This window comes from Catharus ustulatus, chromosome 3 (genome assembly GCF_009819885.2).
Source record: "Catharus ustulatus isolate bCatUst1 chromosome 3, bCatUst1.pri.v2, whole genome shotgun sequence".
In the NCBI taxonomy this organism is placed as follows: domain Eukaryota; kingdom Metazoa; phylum Chordata; class Aves; order Passeriformes; family Turdidae; genus Catharus; species Catharus ustulatus.
This window is the reverse complement of record NC_046223.1, coordinates 71,137,277-71,158,287: the sequence shown is the minus strand read 5'-3', so window position 1 is coordinate 71,158,287 and position 21,011 is coordinate 71,137,277. Positions and strand designations below refer to the sequence as shown.

Here is a 21,011-nt window from a genome sequence, read left to right as displayed (position 1 = left end):
ATTCCATTTTCACCTGGGGTTATTCTCTAGACTGCCTGTAGTTCAAATGAAAATTTGAAGAAGATGCTCAGAACCTTTCTAAGTGGCTCGGTGCTGTTGCCATTTGTACACGCTCGATGTGCAAAGCTTCTTTGCAAGTGTGTAAAGCAACAGTGAGGAGTAGCGTGGGGAAGGTATTTCAAATCCTGCTGTACCTTTTTCAGGAAGCCGCAAGGCAAAACAGTAACATCTAGAAATGTGGTTTGATTTGTGTGTGACAACTCCTATCTCATAGCTGAAATTATTTTATCTGGAATTGCCTCTACTGGACATATCAACACAAGCTCAGCAGTGTTCTGCATCTACCTCATAGTTCAGACTCTGCACTCTTGCAAAGGTAAGAACGTGAGATCGATCAGGTTTAAATATTATCTGACAGCATTACTTGTAGCAAGCAGGGTTGATTTTTTTTCTTTTTTTTTTTTTAATTTATTTTGTTGATGGTGTGTTTTGTGGGTTTTTTTTTTTTTTAATGCCTCAATGTGCCGAGGCTATCCTGAACAGGAACGTACTTGCAACATTCTTGCGAGTGCCAGAAGAAACGGGAATGGGTCGCTCCCTGTCCATGCCCTGTTATATCCCAGTGCCTACTCGTTAGGAACAGCTCGCAAAACAAAGCAATGCAGTTCGAAATTGTATTTTGAGTTGTTTGTGACGCTTAGACTTACCAAGTACGGTGAAACCCAGAGCCTTTCTTACAGGGAGCAGCGCCTCAGTGCCAGACAGGGAGCACGCACGGAGACCTCTTGCACAGTCTGAGCTGCTCCACGAGAGTGGTAGGAATTTATGTAGTTTTAATACTTAAACTTTTAATACCACCCGGCATGTTTTAATACCTGTCCTTAAGAGACCCAGCAGCTCCCTCTCTTGAGAAGGTTTATCAGCGTGCCGTAACACGCGTCTTCTTAGTGGAAGACAAAGACCTTTTATGATCGGTTGTCTGAAAGGTCGAGTGCAGTTTGAGTGATAACACAGATTAAAACTCATTAAAATAATAAATGCTGGTTTATAAGGGCAGTTCCTCGGGCACTGTGGCACAAGCTTGTATCGGTGTGGAGTGGCGGCTGTCCCAGGAATGTCGCTCCCCAGCGCCGAGCCCTGTTCCCAGGAGGAGCCCCCGGCGGCGGAGGAGGCGGCGGCGTCGCCCCCCGGGCCCGAGCCCGCCGCTCTTCCCGATCCTCCTCCCGCTCCTCCCGGCGCTGTGCGCGGGGCGGAGCCGCGCTCCCCGGGCCCGGAGCGGCCCTCGGAGCCGGCGGCGGGAGCCATGGCCGATGATCGGGAGCTGCGCGTCCGCTTCATCGAGCCGGAGGAGGCCGAGCCGGAGGCGGCGGGCGGCCGCTGGCGCTGCGGGAGAGGCGCGGACGGGGCCGCGCTGCGCTGGTGCATCAGCGGGGTGCTCTGCGCCTCCTTCCTGGGGCTGGTGAGTGAATGAGCGAGCGCGGGCCGCCCGGGGCTGCGGGGAGCGCTGCGGACCCTTCTCCGGGATGGCGAGGTGACCCCGCACTCTGCCCTGCAGGGGCTGAGCATCGCGATACTGGGTCCCACCTTCCCCAACCTGGCCGCCAATGTCGGCAAGAACGTCAGCGATATCTACTACATCTTCGTGGGCCGGTCCCTGGGCTCCCTGGCCGGGTCGGTGGTCGGCGGGGTGCTCTTCGACTGCATGAACGCCGCTCTGCTGCTCGGTGAGTGCTGCGCCGTCGGACGTGTCCGGGGCAGCTTCTGCTTCTCCCCAGGAGCGCAGCCCCGAGGGAGCTGTGCCACCTGCAGCGGTGCGGAGCGGTGCGGAGCCCCGGGCCCGGAGGGTCCGTGGATGCGGTGTGCTGTCCCCGGGTGCCCGCTCGCTGTCGCCATGTTCCGCCCTGCCGGATCGCTGACACCGCGTGTGCCGGGCTCTGCTGCTCTGCAGCATCCCTGCCAAGAGCCTGGGCCCGCAGAGTGCCAGCAAAGGGCATTGAACTCACAACATCTCCGTGGACTGACCAAATCTGCCTCTGGTCTGCACTGAAAAGTACGGCTCGACTTTTTTTAGTTCGCGTCAAGCCCCGTGCAAGTCTAGGTGCTTTTGGAACATAACAAACAGGCTTCTCTAAGTGACACTGTACAGCACGTGGAACAGGAAGCTGCGCTTTGCCTGACGTGTTTGCAGCAGAAACCTCCAGCAGTCACGCTGAGGCGCATTTCTATATGGGGAGCTTCCCCTTCCCTTACTTAATGCTCATCAGTGTGTACTGGATGGTCTGTGGCTTTTGATTGGAGGGCTGTAGCCAAATTTTATTTAAAGTGGGAAACATTATTTACTGTCTGCAGTGCTGGAAACATTGAAACTGTAGGGAGCATAGCTGATGATTTTAACATTTTCTGGGCTTGTGGAAACTTGCTCCTGTAGGAGCACGGGACCGGCTTTGTCCAGGCAGAGCAAGGCTGCTCAGCCATGAGCCACACTCACCATCCACAGAGAGGGGCTCCTTTTAGAGGTGTGTTAGTGTCTTATTCCCGCAGAGATTCTCGGAACACATCCAGAATAGTGGAAGCCCTGTCGTTTTAACTTTCAAGAAGTGCCTTTGTGCTCTAAGTTAGGAATTAAAACGTATACCAGGGCTCACTCTTCTTCTCCTTAGTTCAGGGAACTGTGCCTCCCTTAAGGACTGTGCTGTAATTACATGGTCAGTTCAGATAAGATCCCTTTTTCCGCTGCTAGTGTTTGCAGTTGTGGAGTGGGTTTCCTTCAACTTCCTTCTTGTGCACCTGACAGAGTCAGACTGCCTTCTGTAATGGAATCAGTGCACACATCTGTAGAAATGCATGTTAACTTGAAATATTTCAGTATTTATTTCTTTTCCTGAGGATTGCTGTCTGTCAACAATGCACGGGAAGTGATGGATCTCCTCATCCTTTCCAGTTTGGTAGTGCTTATGGCAAGACCACAATTTGAACTACTGAACCTGTTCTCAATTTTATCATCTGAGAGATGTAAGAGATTTTGGCTTGTGTACTTTTACCTCCCATCTTTCAACTGCTGGAACTCTGCTACAGAGAAAAATTCTATAAGGAGGAAAAATTGAAAGTGTCATTTGTGTTTGTTAAAGGAAATTTTTAAGTGCTAATCATCAGGCATGGAGCTGAAGTGGACAGCTGAGCCCTTGCTGAGAAATTACTTTTCAGGTCTGAGTGGGGCACCTGAGGAGCTGTACTTTATATTCTCCATCTCTAGTGTTTTCTTCATACAGCTCAGCGTGCACACCTTCAAAAATGTTTTGAGGGATGTATTCCAAGTATCTTTAGGGTTCTGGATATTGTTGCTGTTTTTATTTGGAATCAACTTAAATTCTTAATTACATCATCCCCCACTGATGTTTTAAGTATCTGCTGCATCTATGATCATGTATTGATTTGGAAAATAAGAGCCAGCTGAACTGGTACAAGCTTTCTAAGAACCTAATACTGTCTGTTCAAGATACTAATAGTAGGTTGTTTTATTATGGAGGCAATTATCAGCATAGAATTGAACTGCTGAACTTCCTCTCAAATGGTAATAATAGCACTTTCCATCTGCTAAAAATATTTTTTGAAACAGCATGTTGTAAAGCATAGCCAATAAATGGTAAAACTAACACAGTTAACAAATCGCTGCTAAATTTATTTATGAGAAATTCTGTAGTTCTGTCTAAACTCCAGAAATCCCTTGGAATATGTCCCTCATGTGAGAACAGAATATAAATGAAAGTCAGAATCTTTATATGGACATCACTTGGTTGACAAGGTAGAATTACTTTATAGGATTTTTAAGAGCTTAGTTATTTGGGTTCTTTTAAAAATTGAGCCAAATTAATGTTATGCAGTTCTCAGAGGACAGGCTTGACACTGTTCAAACCCATGTTTTACTGGTTTCATGGTGAAGTCACATTTCTAAATCAGAAGTTTGTAGAAGACTTCTTAGTGTCCTAGCAGAAGCTGCTGCTCTTTTTGTTTTAGCCAAAGAAGTTTGTCATGCAGGGTTTATATCCTGATGAAATTCCTTTTTTTCCTAACTAAAAAATGATCTGTTGAACTTTCTAGCTGCTACTGCTAATCACGGATTGAGGTATTTACATTGCATCACTTATCAGGATTTTCTATGACTTTAATAATTATGAATTTATTTGTATTTCTCGGTCTTCTGTGTTATTTAAATGAAAACTGTAGTATGTGAGTTTTTTTGTTTTGTTTTTTAACCTTTCCAGCCTTATCTATGCTTGGAACAGCAGCTGGTCTTTATGGGATACCTTGGTGTCGGGAATCCCTGCTGTTAACAGTCTTGATGTCAGTTATTGGAGGTTCCATGGGAGTTCTGGACACAGGTAAGGGACCCTGTGGTCTGACAGTTCTTTCACCAAAATAACTGGAAACTTCAAGCATACCAAAATAGTTGCTGGTTTTTCTTGTGATACATCTTGAATTAAGAGGGGAGCTGTTTTACCTGGCTGTGATTCTTGGATTAATCTGGTTCTGAGGCTTCCTGTGTGTGTGTGACATGCCATCCTTTAGGGGATGTGGGACTGGGGTATCTCTTGCCTCCCGAAGAAGATTAATTTGCATTTCAACCGGCCATTACAGGCATAAAGGAAGTGCCCTGTGCTCTTTAAGCAATGTTTTCTTTAAATTACACATTTACAGGAAGCTGGTCATTATATGGTTCATTTAGCATTAGCTGGGCCCAAGTTAGTCAAGCCTTGGTGTTTGAGATGCTTACAGCTGCTGCTGGCAGAGCTGCCCACCTACAGCTGGCTCAGCAGCAGCTGGGGGCTCACAGCACCATGGTTCCCATCTCCCTGAATTAAGGGATATTTTCCACCTTTGGCCAGCTGTGCTTAGGTGGCTGGGAATTTGTTCTGTCCCCCAGATTCTAAGTCTGTGGCATATGCATACTGCAAATAGCCCAGGCAAAAAACCCCTGAACCCATCACTTTTGCTGGAAAGCTGTTCAAACCCCATTTCTTAGCAGAGGTTTATTACTGGAGGAAGATAATCTCAGGGGTCTTTTCCAACCTAAACAATTCTGTGATCCTGAGATGTGTTGGTGAAGTTGCAGAGCAAGTTTAGGTGTGGTCAGAAAGGTCAGTTATACTGGAGGTATGAAAAATGAACTGCTACAGAAATGAGTCCCTTGGGCACAGCTCAAACAGGCTGGGTTAGGGATGTCTGGTTTTAGCAGGCAGTTTGCATCAGGAGGCAAGGCCACAGCAGAGGGTTTGGGCATGCTTAGAGATGCCTGGGAAATGCTGGCATATTTGTATGTGGAGATTAGGAAATGCCCAAAAGTACATCAGTCAGCAGAGTGTTCTGGCATTGCTGTAGCACGTGGTGGTGAAGCAACACCAGGCAGCCACTCGTGGCACTTCTCCAGCAATGTCCTAGCAGTGTGTGCTGACTCTGCTGCCCTGCTGCAGGAGCCTGGGGATGCTTACTAACCAGGAAGGTACTACTGGAGCTGGTTGATCACCTTCAGGGCAGGGTTATTTCTGAGAAAGAGCTGACTCGTGTCAGCTTGGCCATCCAAACAGCACTGGAAGCATCCCAGGCAGGGCCTGGCTATGGTGGCTTGGGTTGGTTGGCAACACAGAGGAATGATAGCTGCACATGTGAACTGTCTGCCTTAATTCTGTGGGGTTTGAGGGAGCCCTGCTGAGATGCAAAAAGAGCACAGCACAGGATCCAGTAGTGAAGAGATGGTTTTTCATGGTGCAGGTCATGCTAAATAAACTGAGTGCAGACCTGTATTTACTGCCTCCAGTAAGACCGATATACATGGCACTTGGTTTAAAACTTCTTTGTATGGGAAGGTCTTGTCAGCCAATGGTAAAAACACCTTCAGTGGGTGTACTGCTTGGATCAGACCTCAGAGCTATGCTAAGCAGGAGTAGCAGAAGAAGCTCACAGCAAGGCAGTAAAGTGAAGCTGAATTGATTTGGAAGAGTGCTGAGTGGCAAGGGCTACTGTATTACAGCACAGGAATCTGATTACTGTTTTGTTTTCCTGCATTCTTCTGAGGGACTACTTCAAAACATCTCTCTGAGATCTTATTTCCTACCATTATTGTTGATCTAACGGTGTTGTAGTTTGGTGTTTGCAGCGGTATTGATGTAAAACCCCTCTGTTTCTGGAAAGTCATTTGAACACAGTGGGGTGGGCCCAGCCCATGAGAAGCAAGTGAATTGTTATTTTTCCTGGGGTGTTTAATGAGGCCTCTGATTCTTAGCACTGGACATTGTTGCTTTTGATACTTAGAGAAATGAGAAGCAGTTAAAGTTCCCTTTTAAAAAAGGCTGAAAAATGCTGCAAATTGTCAAGTAGGGTAATTAGAACCATAGAATCATAGGGTCCCTAGGTTGGAGAATACCCTTAAGGTCATTGGGTCCAACCCTTAACCCAGCACTGCTGAGTCTAGCCCTAAACAATGTCCCTAATGCCACATCCACATGTCTTTTAAATACCTCCAGGTATGGTGACTTAACCACTTCCCTAGGCAGCCTGTTCTAATGCTTGACAACCCTTTCCCATGAAAAAAGTTTTCCTAATACCCCATCTAAACCTCCCTTGGCACAGTTGTCTGTCTGTTGCTACTGGATTAAGCCATTGTGTGACTCTTTGTTTTGACTGCTGTGAATAGCCTCCTAAAGCTGAAGTAATCACATGGATTTAAGTCAGAATTTTAGTTAACTGCTGTTTTGCACATTGTATTTGCTAAATATGGCATTATTGTAAATTGAGTTAGTAATATAGGTTATGGTTTGTTTTGTTGTTTTTTTCTTTTCTTTTAAACAATATGTGGTCTCGGTCTAAAATGAATCTTTCTCTCTCTGATCTGCAGGTGGCAATGTAATGTTACTGAATACCTGGGGATCAGAGGCTGGGCCACACATGCAGGCTTTGCACTTCAGTTTTGCTGCTGGTGCATTTCTGGCTCCGATCCTGGCTTCAGTGGCCTCGGGGGGTTCTCAATCTGAAGAACTTGCAGGGGCTGAAAAGACAAACCAGTCTGTCCTGAAGTCTGTGCTGACAGCATCAGCTGCATCAACTACACCAGCACCAGAAGACCAGCATGATGCAGACTTTTTGTGGTCCTATATTATCATAGGGACCTATATTCTCTTAATTTCCATCTTATTTTTTGTTTTGTATTCAAAGAACACCTCAGCTAAAGACAAATCAAAGGCTTCTGCACAGAAGGGCAGGCTTGCCAAATACCATTGGCATCTAATTGGTCTCATGTTTGTATTCTTCTTGTTCTATGTGGGAGCAGAAGTCACTTATGGCTCTTATGTATTTACTTATGCAGTAGTCTTTGCTGAGATGACGGAAAGTGAAGCAGCTGCTTTGAATTCTGTCTTCTGGGGCGCATTTGCCGTGTGCAGAGGCGCGGCGATATTTGGTGCTGCTTTCCTGGCTCCTGTCACCCTGATCCTGATGAGTCTCGTGTGCTCTGCTGCCTCCTCATCAGCCCTGGCCTTCTTTGCCCATTACCGAGCCTCACTGTGGGTGGGAACTGCCGTATATGGAGCATCCATGGCCACCATTTTCCCCAGCGGCATTTCCTGGATAGAACAGTACACGGTCATCGAAGGAAAATCAGCTTCTCTGTTTGTGGTGGGCGCAGCGCTGGGCGAGATGTGCATCCCAGTGGCGGTGGGCTATCTCCAAGGCAGGTTCCATCACATTCCCATCGTTATGTACACTGCCTTTGTCACTTCTGTAATGACAGTCCTGCTCTTCCCCGTGATGTACAAACTGGCCAACGCTCCCCAGGAGAGCGACTCGAAAGTAGTAAGGGAGAGCGACACCCGGAAAGCTTTGCTGTCAAACTCGAGGCTTACTGAGGACGAGGAGGATGAGGAGGAGGTGAGAGAGTGGAACGATGCAGACTTTGAGGTAGTAGAAATGAATGACAAGCTGAAAAACTCTCTGACGGACGCCTCCTGTAGGATACCAGGGGACTCTCCAGCTGAAGCCTCTCTCCAGCCCCGTTCAGATGACATATTGGGTGATCCTCCAGTGGTTACTGGTGGCTCCCCTGGGAGACAAAACGGGAATATTGACTGGGAGAAGTGAATAGAGTCAAAACAGACTTTTTTCCCCCTTTTTTAAAAATGGAAATGCAATTGAATTGTAGCTGTTGTAAAGTGGTTTGGGAATCCTTTCATAGTGATGCAGAGCTCAGCGTGTTCATTTGCTCAGCCCTTTCTCCACTTTCATTTTCAGCCTGCAGGGATGTGTCATGGAGTGGGAAGGTCCTCAGTGATGTGAATGGGGTAACATGATAAATGTTTGCCAAAACTGTTAAAACATGAGATGTTTTCTAAATGTGAGGCATGCATCCAAGGAAGAGATGCTGTAATAACTGGGAAAGAAGGGGACTGCTCAGACTACTCAGTTTCTTGAGGTGGGTGAAAGGTGCAGGTCTGAGGTGCTTTGCCACAAAATGGTTTCATGAGAGAGGAGAGAGATCTTTTATGGGTAATGTTAAACATTCTTACCTTCTTACCTTGTGAAGGAGGAATGTTTCTACCGCATTTGAAAGCTGTGTGTGATGCCCAGCAGCTGTAAACTAAAAACCTTTTGGCAAACTACAGAAATTTTTGGTTCTGAGACAAAGATGAGACAAATCTGGAAATTATTTCTTAGGAGTGAAACCATGCCTTTGGGTGATTTAAAAGCAGTTTATGAGAAACAGTGGCAACAAATCTAAATAATCAAAAGTATTGTGATTTTAATTATGGCACAACCACTGAAATCAACAATTGTATGCAGAAGATGTAAAATTATCATGTAATCTTTGAATGGCTTGGGTTGGAAGGGACGTTTAAAGATCACCCAGTTCCAACCCACTGCCATGACAGGGGCACCTTCCACTGGACCAGGTTGCTCAGAACTCTATCCAGACTGACCTTGAAAACTTCCAGGGCATCCACAACTTCTCAGGGCAACCTGTTTCAGTGCCTCACCACCTGCACAGGAAAGATTTTTTTCCCTGGTATCTAATCTAAAGCTACTCTCTTTCAGTTTGAAGCCATTCCCCCTTGTCCAATCACTACACACTCTTGTGAAGTCCCACTCCATCTTTCTTGCTGGATCCCTTCAGGTAAAAGAGATTACTTAATATATGTTGTTTAAATTAAGGTTATAGCAACTTCTCTGACTTCCTGTGTCAAGACTTTAACAGGGTAATGTGTTACAATGAAGATTTGAGAAGGAGAGGGATTATCAATGAGACATTCCTTTCCAGTCTGGCTACTTGTCCCTGGCCAGTTGGATTGGTGACACTTGGGTTTTATTTCTTTGGATACGACATGAAGATGGACTCTCCCTAGCAGAGAAGCAGTGCTGTGTATGTCTTGGTTTATTGGTTTGTATGTGTAGGTTTATTGCTGGGCAGGTGCAGCCATGCCAGGGAGCCCTCCCAGTAAGAGAAAAAAAAAAGGTAGCAGCAAATGGCAAAATCTGTCTCTGAACAGTAATCTTGCCATTTGTCAGCTTGGAACTCCAAATTAGTTAAGTGTTTTTACATTAAGATCAGAATGTACTCTTGTTTGGGGTTTTTTAACTTTGCAATTTTATCAGTATTTTTCTTGCTAAGAGGTTTCCATTTAGTAACAAAAGGCCTCTAGGTGTAATGTAACAGAATCTTAGATGGATTCCCTGGATTTCCAGGTCTGCTTTTGTTCCCTCTCGTCTTCCAGGTGTGCAACCTAAGTTTGCATGGTCTTGTCCTTTCTTCTGAGAAGTTAATAAGAAGCCAGGATCTGCTTGTAGTGAAAGATTTTTGTTAATATCTTGTCATGTTGCAGGGCCTCCCTCTCTCCCTCTGCTGCTAGCACTTAAATGCCATTGTGTTTTTGATGGACTCCTTCTGTGGCATCTTTTCCCCATGCAATGCATGAACCTAGACTTCAAAATGAAGCTTGTTTCACTTGTGGCACAAGAGTTCTGTTTTCTCACAGGAATGGTAATTGCTTGTAAATGCCGGTCCTTGCCTAGGCACAGGTGACAGGAGTGAGTCCGTGTAGCCGTGTGTGCTTAGCTGGCTTGGCATGGAAGCAAACTGTGGTGGGCAGACAGAGTGGAAGGAATGAGGGCAGCTGGAACCTGCATTTCACTGGTTTTGCTCTTCCCACTTTTCCTCCTGCATGCTATTTCCTGTGTGTGGAAAGCAGGGGGTGTCAGCTGATGGTGAGGACAGATCCCACTGGTGCAGGGGGAGGGAGAAGGTGCAGGACAGTGAAAGATATGGGAACTGTTTTGTGGCAGCTCCCCACTGCAGCTGCGGTGCCCTTGGCTTCACCTGTGTTGATGTTGCTATAAAAAAGTTTCCCCATACCTGAGATCATTCGCCAGAAGAAAATAATTTAAAGAAAGATACTGGGCAACCAGGCAGAGTCTAAACTCCCCCAATTAATATGCTAATTTTGGATGAAATTCCAGATTGGAATGTCCTACATGTAAGACTGTTCTCAGGGATGGTTTACATGGATAGTTTACTTTATATCATTTGCACAATCAAGTACTAAAAAACCTCAGAAAATTAAATAAAGCCTACATTGGAAAATATGCTGTAATATCTTAGAAGCTTATCTACTGCACACATACACGCAAACTGATTTTATTTCTGACCAGCATCTTCCCAGCAACTGTAAAAATATTGCACAATGATTTTATTTTTCTAACTCCTGTGTGAGTAACTTCAATTCATCCCCATTTCCTCCTTAAAAAGCAGAAGGCCTGTGTAGTATGAATGGAGCAACAGGTTGGAATGCCAAGGTAAGAGCAACCTTTTCCCATGAATAAAGGATCCGAAAAGCAGTGGCTGCAAAACAGTGGAAGCTGAAGAATTATCTGTGTAGAATCAGTTTCCATTGATGTGTGGAGACCTGCCTAAATTTAGAGTCATCTTTAGATGACTATTAGCCTTCAGTGTCTTAGTTCTGGTCTTAAACTTGAACTGGGATAGATGGATAAAAAGAGTTCTCCTTATCCCCTAACCAGCCTGCTTTCAATAGCAGGAGCTGCCCTTGACTGAAAATGCAATGCTTGAAGCAATTTAAAACAAGATCTAGGACATTTCCAAGGATTCACCTTGTAATTCTAGGCACCCTCAATGACCAAAGTTTAGCTTTCAGCTCTTGGGTTTTGGTGTTCCTCAAGGCCTGTTTTCAGACAATGAATTTTAGTTTTCACATGTTTAAATTTCCTTTCAAAGTAAACTTCTTCCTGGAATATACAGCTGAAGTGAGGATCTATTTACAGTGCAGATTTTAAGTTACAGGCCCCCCCAGCAAGCTCATGTACTTACATATTAGGGGTTGAAATTACGTGGAGTAACTATATTACATTACTACTGCCCTGCTTGTGCTAGAAAAGCCATCCCTCTTGTTGAGGACAAGAGCTTTAATCCATGGATTAGATACCTGAATTTGTAAGAATCCTATTTTTGTCCACAAACCCAGGAATAGTATGAAGATGAGTGCTCTGCTCCAGTGTGAAAGGTAACCTCTTACAGCTAAGTGTCATTTAATACTTTATTTATCCTGAGGCACTGCCAAGTGCTGGACTGTACTGCAAGCACTCACTCCAGGCATTTGCACTTTTATTCTGTACATGACCAATGCTTGAATGCAAGACCAGGCAAAGTTTTATGCCTTGATGTTTCGGGTTTTTTAAAAGTTATTTTGCATACAAGTGCATCGCAATCTCTGGATGTTTTATTATATATGTAATATTTTTTACTCTGTTTGGTGTGGGTTTAACATTGTACTGTATAATGTGACATTTATTAGACTGACTTGTGTCTTAACTATAATAAATTCTTATCTGGAGAAGGTACTCAGGTTCCTCAATGTAAATAAAGTTTTGTTCTATTTTTTAAACCTCTGGAGTTTTAAATTTAAAACTCGGTCCTTTTGAAAACTGGAAATGTTTCTCTCCTGGTTTGCGGAAGGCATCCAAGTTTAGGCTGGATTCTTAACTTTGATTTGAAGCAGTCTTGTTTTTACATCATTGTGTGTGCCAGGGATGGGAAACAAATTGAGGGTAAATATTTTTAAAACCCGTATCATTTTTTACCATATCATTTTATTCAACTTTAATATGGTTTCCATTATTAACTTCTAAAACAAAATGATTTCCAGTTTAGAAAACAATGCACTGACCACATAATTCCTTTTCCATTTTATACAGTTATACAAATATTCTAAATACACATTTTGTCAAGATGGTGGCAAATAAGATTTAACTGTACAGTACATAAGGAAAGAAAATATTTTAAGCATATTTAGAAGCAATAGAAATGTCTATACAAAACAAGCAAAAATGGAATAAAATTTTATATTTAAAGTATTGCAACAGTCCCACAGGTTTGTAACAAAAATGTCTTTGCACAGTTCCTCACAATGCCCCATTAATAGCTAAAGCAAGACAGCAATTTTTAGAAAATAATGTTTCAAAATGCTACACATGGTACTACTGCTTGCACAGTCTGATCAAAATAACAATCTACTTGGAATCAAGCAAAACTTAGGAGGAGATATACCAACCAACTTTAAAATTATCTGTATAAAAGTCATTGCACATTATTTTACTCAGTTGTTTGAAAAGTAAAAAAGTGTATTTACAAAATATTTCGCAGACAAAATTATAAAGTGAATGGATAATATATAAGTAACACGTCTTGATACTGACAGTTCAAGAACACACACGAATGGTTTTATCGTTTCAAGAGGTTTTCAGTGCTCCTTCCTCCAGGAAGTAAACTTGACTTCTACTTTGAAATGGATTTACAAGATGTTACACAGAGCTATTTCAACATCAGCATTATAAAACAGTATGTTAGAAACATGAAAGGAAGAAGAAATTTTTACATCTTAAAAAGTGAGCTATTCATAGATCAACAAATGGGTTGGGTTTGTTTGTTTTTAATTTAGTTATGGTAAGTGTTCATTATTCTTCAGATAATAAACCCAACAGTTAAAATGGAAAATCCTGGACTAGGTGAGAGTTGAAAAAGCACCATGCACAATAGTCTTAGTGTGGTAAACACTGAAGAAAAAAAAAAATAGCACCTGGAATCCTGTAACACAGATCATTTAAAACTGGTCAAGCAGCTGGCGGAGATAGGGTGCCTTTGACAGTTCTCTGCTCACTCTGGAGAGCTTGAAAAGTACTGGGCAGTTGAGGGAGACACACTGGATCTGCCGATCAAAGCAGCCTGTGCAGTTCTTGCATATCTGGATTACACAAGAAAAAGCAAAACAATTATGTTAAATGACACAAGTAAGGCATAAACCACCAGGGACTAGTAAATCCTCAAGCCTGTATCAGCAGAACAGACACAGCCTTTCTGCACAGAGTTTCTCCCCAACATGGAGGGACCCACAGCAGCTCTCTTCTCTGCTTCAGCCTCATGGACTGCTGCCAGACAGCTCATTTGGCCACTGGTGGGTGGCTGGCAGCATCACCCACTGTACTGGGCAGAGAGCAACAGCAGGACACTACAGCTTGGGTTTCAATCCTGCTAATTAAGCTCTACTTGCATGCGGTGGCACTTGAAAAAACAAAGCAAATAAGTTGACTGGCTTTAAGTAAGGCAGTGTGTTCTATTTGCAATAAACTTACTCGCTATAAAAGTCTCCTAGCGAAAAAAGACAGAACTCTTATCCTGCAGTTATTTTCTACAGAGAAAAGGGACTTTAAATAATTAATTACTCATTTCCAGATAGGCTTTAATTAGAGTTTTACCTAGTCAGAGTCAATCAAACCCAACACAGAAATACACAGGCCACAGAAATTGCACTGCTCTCCTTGTTCAAGGAACTACTTTTTAATGATGCTTGAAAGTACTTTTAATGTGAGATACCTGATGGAATAATAGCAGCAGGCACAGTTTTTCCAAAGGTAGATACCTTTAGGAAATTAAAGGCCCTTGCTTCCTTGCTTTGCTATTTTAACGATGCCTTTGCAGCATTTGCCACCTCCAACAGTTTTCCCAAAACCTTAGAAATTTACTTCCAACCTGTGTTTTGTAACATTAAAATGTTACAGTTTATCTTATCATTTGCATAGCCTGATCAACAAACTCAAATTTGCTTCTAAAACTAGTTCTTTTCCTTCTTTCCATGTTCCATGCTGATGCCAGGCCTGCGTCAACACCAAATCCCTGCAGACTGACAACAGCTGGAGAGGGGAAGCCCCTCCTGGCCGTGTCCCACAATCCTGTGACCAGAAGGAACAGGATTTAAACAGCTGGTTCCAGGTTTGTAACCTTAGAACTACATCTATCCTAGTTCTTCTGAAAGAGGCTGTGGCTGGTTTAAATGCAGGGGACAAAACTAAATGGTACTTGAGACGTGTCCTAAATTCAGTTTGTGCTGAGGGGAGAAGTCTGTGGCTTTAACCTAGAGCACGTAATTTTTGAGTGCAGTTTAAAATAATTTACAGCTCAGTGTTACATCAGTTTTCTGCTGGCTCTAGCATGTCTATAATCTCAAAGGGCTAAAACTTTAAGCTGTGAAGGATATATTTGCCTTCATATTAAAATAAGACAGACGATCTTACAGAGATATCAAACACTGACTGGGACAGGATCCCAGGCCTTGCTGAGCTGTTGAGTGTTGCAGGGACAAGAAATGTTCTAATCAAACTCACTGATCCTTCTGTGAGGCTGGACCAGTCTGCCAAGTTCTGCTTTTTTCCAGAACAAGAGCAATGTAAAGGTTCAAAGTTTTTACAGCAGGAAAATTGCAGAACATGCATTTCCTCATTTCAATGAGGAATGCCATTCACAATGAAGGGTAAATATTACAAAATACAGCAAGAACTCCACACCTCAGTAATGAAATATTTATGAAATGAATCACAGTGCATTTTAGCAACCCCATGAGAACCTATCAAATCAGTGCTTAGATTCAGAAACATTTATATCTCTGACATTCAGATGAGTCTTTAAAATGGTTTGTGTGCTAGCGCTAAAAATAAATTTTAACTAAAATATTTATTAATTATAAAATATGACAGTATGAAAATTTGGTGAAGGTATGCATATGTTTCCACAAGGGGAGGCATTGTGCTTTGCTGTTATTTATTCATGTGCACAGTCAGCTACCCTCTTAATTGACTTCTAGCTCAAGGGGAAAAAGCAGCTTAGAAAATTCCTATCTAGAGGAAAGGTAACAAGAAAAAAACCCAAGCTAAACTACATTTATGTTATACATATAAATAAATTTTCTGGCCCAAACATTTTTGTTTCTAGAACATCATCTGTTATTTCAATGCAAAAAAGAGTAAATCTTCTACACTCTTACAGCTCTCTGTCATTATATAAAGGGACCTACAAACCATGTAAGGAACTCTTAAAAATCAGAAGAAAATCAGAAAAACATCTTCTCTTTTGATCCCCTCCTTTGCCTTAGCTTTCCACAAAGCCTAGGACAGTAACAGCTGCTGTGGCTGCCTTCGACAGCAATGGGAAAAGCAAACTAGCTGCAGCATGTTTAACACCAAGACCATACCTCCCATTTCTGTTAGGAGTATCCAGTAACACACTGCTTTGAAATTTCAGCCTCTGTCTTTTGCTGACAGACATCTGACAATGCTTTAATCATACCTGGACCAGCTGTTCTTGTTTACGCTCCAACTCTCGGATTTCTTGGTTGAGAATCACTGCCACATGCTGTGGTTGGCTTCTGCATTTATTACAGATCCCATACTGGGTCAGTTCATCACACACAGGACAGTGTAAGGTTGTGAAATACTGGGAGATGGTGCCTTTGCGTCCTTCTAGCTCAGTGTGAGCAGCTGAGGCAGCCTTCTGAATCTGTTAAGAAAAATAATTAAGAGGCAATGAACTTCCAAGAGAGCAGCTTGCCTTATTCCTAGATTGCATACTTTTTTTCCCCCAAAGGAGTAAGAAAGTGCAAGATGGCCTGCAAGGCATGGGTTCATACACAAATTATGAACATGGATCACAGCACTCTGAAGAGTGCATACACTGAACAGAGCCCTCCTCCACACCTATTTCACAGGGAATCTGTAACCAGAAAAATCCCTGGTCACATGCTTATCTCTGGATCTCACCTCAAACTGGGCCTCCTGCAGCTGTTCCTTTTTTAGGTGCTGATCTGATTCACATCCAAATGTGCCCTGGCTGCAGCCCCAGTGGCTGCCTTCTGGATGCTGCCTGCCCTCAAGTGTCTGTGCTGGGCAGTCCTGGGCACAGCTCTGCCATGGTGCTTTGGTCCATGGCACGAGCTCATGGCTCTGATTTCCCTGGGAAAGGCTCCACCACTGGCCCATCAACCTAGGAAGTTTGTTCTCTGCACTTACTCCTGCTGCTGCTGCATGACTTTTTGCTTTGTGCTATCCTTCACTCTCCTGCTCCTCTGCTCCCTGTGACTTTCTCGCTGCTCCTGGGCCTTGCAGAAAGCCAGGGCTCTTTTGACCTTTTTAGAACAGCTTGTTGGAGATACTTAAGGTGGCTGCCACGGTACCATTGGAAAAGTAAAGAAAAGAAGAACTGAAGTCAATCAAGGCTGTATTGGGAAATGCAGCTATACTGCTATATTGCAGTGGGAATACAATGTATTACTATGCTGCTGAAGTCCGTTCTGAGCAGAGTAACCGAACTACACAGATAACACTGCCTTTCACCATCCCTTTTCATCAGGGGAATCACAAACTAAAATCCAGCTGTCCAACGCTTCTTTTCCTGCTTCTCAATGACTTTAACTTTTAAGGAAGTCAGGTTTATATATTATTAGTTTTAAATTTCTGGTGGCACAGATTTTTGAAGTGTTCTGCTGCTGGGGCATGTCACCTTCTCTATACAAAGGAAAGATCTTCAGAACATTTTGGAAAAACAGGAGTTCCAACATCTAATATAGAGAGATTTAAAAGATGGTTTGGCCAAACAGATGCATATACACATAGTGCTAAAAATACAGAGTTAAGGGAAAATATTCTCTTAAACTATAGAAGGGGTCAGGAAACAGAAGATGAATGTGATGAACCCTGCACAGAAGGGCTGTCTGAAAAAATGATTTACTATGTGAAAAAAAAAAAACCCCACACAGAAGATCTAGGAATCAGGACTGCATATTTGAGCATCAAACACTGCTTCACAAAATAACTTTTGCTGTTGCTTCCTATCAACCTCATTCCACTAAAAGTCACAAGGCCAAACACTGCACACAGATGCACTGCACTTGCTAACTCTTGTTTGAAAACACTCACCCGGGGCAGCTCGTGGTACCAGCTGAAGACGTCAATGCCAATGAGTGAGAACACCCTGGCCAGCGGGGGCAGGATCTGCTTGGTGATGTAGTAGGTGGCGTTGAGCCTCAGGCTGGGGTCCTGCAGCACTTCCAGGGGCCGCCGGACGAGCTGGATCAGGGGCAGGCCAGGCATGCCGTACACAATGACGTAGGGCACACGCTCTCCCACACGCGGCTCAGAGCGACGGTCGTAGGCAAGCATTCTCCTGTCAAAACACAGCCTTGAGAATGCATCCAGAGGCACATTCACAGCTCTTTCATTCGCCCCTAAGCTCCCCCATCTGATTAGATTAGTTGCTCTCCAGATGACTGGAGTTAGTGTCTATTATGAAGCACAGGAGCAAAATGTTTCATTTTAATTTGTCTTGTCATTGGACCTAAATTTTAGAACTTGAGACACAAACCCTAAAGACACAGTCTGTTTCAGGTCACTTGGATTTAAATGCAAATTGTTTTCTAGCTACCACTTCCTTAAAGAAATATTTTAATAAGGAACAGTCAGGGTACTAAAAAGAGCCCAAGTACAATTTGCTCTCTGGTCAAATTCTGGTTCTTTGCTTTCTGAGAATGCTAGCTCGGTAGAATGATATCTGCTTCACACTGAATTGTCCTTTGCTTTCTGAAGATCTTTGTATTAAGCAAGGTAACAAAATATTCCAGCTAACATTATCTCTTTTCTATTACTGATCAAGGATATCAACAGGATGAAATATTAACTTCAAGTAAAGTACTTTATTAAAAATGAAAAACTATGCCTGGTAATGTATTTCATAGCACTAAGAGACATCACTGTCACAATTTGTAACATATCTAATAACCGTAAGTGATGAGTAATCTTGGAGAGTCCAGCCCTTGTACAAAACCCAAACTCTAAGTAACAGAAGTGAACACACATTACAGTGTCCTGACAAGACTTTCTTCTTGAATGTGTGGCTCTTTCCAGGACTACAAAATGGCTTCTAGAACCATCTCTTTTCACACACAGAAGAAAGTCAGGGACAACTGCCTCAACCATATTTGAAGGAGACATCTGACTGCTACCTGTGACTCGACAGTACAAAGGTCAAGAGAAAAAATATCCACAACGTGTCAATACAAAGATCAAGGAAAAGCCCTATGAGCTACTACCCTTGACCTGTCAGCACAAAGATGAAGATAAGCAATATCTATGATTAACACTTCTTGATCTCAATACCTGGTGATTTCCAGAGCAGGTACACAGGCTCCAGGTTTGTATGCTGAGCTCCCTCTGTACTCTTTTGCAAAGATAAAGTCCTGCATGCTGGCTTTTCCTTCCAGTAACTTCATGCATTGATTCTGAACATACTGCTTGATCTGACTTATGTCCCGTGTTTCAAATAGCAGCTTGATAGAACACTCAAGTATCTTTACAACCAAAGGAGAAAGGTGAGAAAAACATGTATGTTTGAATAAAAAACAATTAATTCCAATTAATTCAGTAAATTACATGGAAATACAAATACACTGCATAGAACAGTACCAGTGGTGAACTAGGATATTGATAAGGCAACAGGTTGCAATCTCTTCCACTCAAAGACATTCATAAACACATCACTGGACAACTTTTTCCTCAGTTTGCCATCTTTTATAACATCATCCATACTCCAGCACTAAGATGTTTTCAACCGTTATAGAAGTTTCCACATATGAGAGAAGATGCTTTTCCCTGCCATCTAAAATATTTTGCCATGACTTCAATAAGCCCTTCTATCTGGTAGCCTTTCTTACTGGCATAAGTTTCTTTTATTTTGGCTAAGAACAACATTTCCTAACTGCTTTTTAACCTCTCAATACACAGATTAAAATAAACAGGCAAAGAAGTATATTTTAAAGCAATTCTTAGCTGAAGTAGATTTATGTAAGCGAGCTATTTGGAAGACAGATCACTGTGTCTCACTCATTTGGCAGTAATACTTCCAGCTGAAGTGAACTGAATCAAGAATTGTCTTTGAGAGGGTTTACATGGGCCAAGGGCTTTTTATGGGATAAAATATAAGCTGTAAAATACGAGTCCCTGTAATGCTGTAAAAGATCTTCAATTTATCTTTCAAATGGCTCACACAAGAAAAACAGATGAAGACATCTCAAAGGACTAGAAACTCTGAGAAAGGACAAATATAAAATGAAATAACAGAAGATTATAATTTTCATTCAGGAAGAAATCTATGAATATTTTACCTTGGAAACAGCAGGACAGGAGTCCCTTCGGACTGTCTCTATACCTTTTGCATCAAATACTGGGTCCTTCTGGTCCAGTGTTTCATACATATAACCCACGTACCTCTTTTTAGTTTGCAGGACACATGGCAAGTAGACCTGGAATATTTAGAAAGAAGACAACCCAATCAGGATTGTGTTGGGAATATAAGGTGACTTTGAACACAGATGGTTTCCCAAGGAATACTGTGCGTTGTTGGTTTGTTTGTTGGGATTTTTTTTGATTGCTTTTTTTGTTAAATCATTACAACTGATAAAATAGATCATAGGACTCTTAAAGGATGGCTGATGCAATTGAGATTCTCCATTCTTAAATCACTTTATATTTCATTTAGCTGAAGCTCAGAAGGAAAGTGACACACCGTGTAAATTGCTGCAAGTACCTTTACTTTTCTGGATTGCACCTGTCACCATTTCTAATGTAACTCTATTATCTTCCTTATAAAGACTTCATTTTAAACATCAGAAGAGAAAATGATCCTAGCAAAAGTAGTGGCTTAGAACTTTGTTTTCAAACTTTACCTAATAAGGAGATGCCACAAATCTGCTAGTAATTCCATTTGAAGAAAGTGTGCTTTTTAAATGCCTGTGCTTGGAGAGCAGTTTTCTCAGGAATGGATTTTTAGGATCAAGGTCTCTTTTGCTCATTTTCTCCGACCTCTTATTTCACTCTTGATTGTGTAAGTATTCCATGACTACTTTCAAATGAAAGAATGGAGAACAATTTCTCCTTTGTATAACACCACGTCTTCCTGACTCTCATGGAAGAGGAAGCAGTGAGTTTAGGTTACCTCAGGCTTAAAAATTCTGATTGACCTCATTGAGTCAGGTATGTACTTTGAAAATATCCAGACCACCATTTGTACTAATGCTAACTGACCTGAACATCTTGCTAATGACTTTACTATAACAAATTTCCAGCAAAATCAGTAACATATTGCCTTACTCTTCTGTAAAGATCTGTCATGGTTAATATTTCTTCCAGAAAACTACTGAATGGATTTTTATGATTTTTCATTTTACAGGTGTATGTATCATATGGACATATGCTGAAGTGTGCTAAGGCTGGCTGAAAAATAAATATCAGGCTTGTAATTAATGCACTGGAATTGAGGATGGTGAACATTTCCTCTGCTAAATTGTAAACATTGATTCAATTGCAGGTATACAATACCAAACTCAGGGAGATGTTTCCAAAAACTGATGAGACAGGAATTCAAACTGTCTGATGCTGCCAGCACAACAAGCCACTGATGTGAAACTAGGAGTATTTCTTTTTATTGTCCACACTGTAGTGCTCCTCTGAAAAAGTCCCTGAGGCATTAAGGAGCTTGCAATATACCCACAGAAACAGCACAGCACATGACTTGTTTATCCTTACGTACATCAGGTTTCAGAAAAACCTTTTATCTTCAACTTTTTTTTTGAGGCTTTTTT

General features: G+C 42.5%; 2 protein-coding genes across 2 annotated transcripts in view; one reads left to right on the top strand and one right to left on the bottom strand.

The window, feature by feature from the left end:
- The first annotated feature begins 1,114 nt into the window (after positions 1-1,114).
- MFSD4B (major facilitator superfamily domain containing 4B) lies at positions 1,115-11,939 on the top strand. Its single transcript, XM_033056732.2, has 4 exons — positions 1,115-1,459; positions 1,556-1,724; positions 4,263-4,379; positions 6,890-11,939. Exons 1-4 carry the CDS (start codon positions 1,115-1,117, stop codon positions 8,125-8,127), a joined length of 1,869 nt encoding a protein of 622 aa, XP_032912623.1. The 3' UTR covers positions 8,128-11,939.
- Positions 11,940-12,124: 185 nt separating this feature from the next.
- The window catches only part of REV3L (REV3 like, DNA directed polymerase zeta catalytic subunit), a 119,569-nt gene continuing 110,682 nt past the window's right edge, over positions 12,125-21,011 (bottom strand). The window contains exons 28-32 of the mRNA XM_033056731.1: positions 19,536-19,673; positions 18,532-18,722; positions 17,296-17,542; positions 15,671-15,880; positions 12,125-13,295 (exon numbers count right to left, since the gene is read on the bottom strand). Coding sequence (XP_032912622.1) covers positions 13,155-13,295; positions 15,671-15,880; positions 17,296-17,542; positions 18,532-18,722; positions 19,536-19,673 — 927 coding nt within the window. The 3' untranslated portion in view covers positions 12,125-13,154. The remainder of the gene's footprint in view (positions 13,296-15,670; positions 15,881-17,295; positions 17,543-18,531; positions 18,723-19,535; positions 19,674-21,011) is intronic.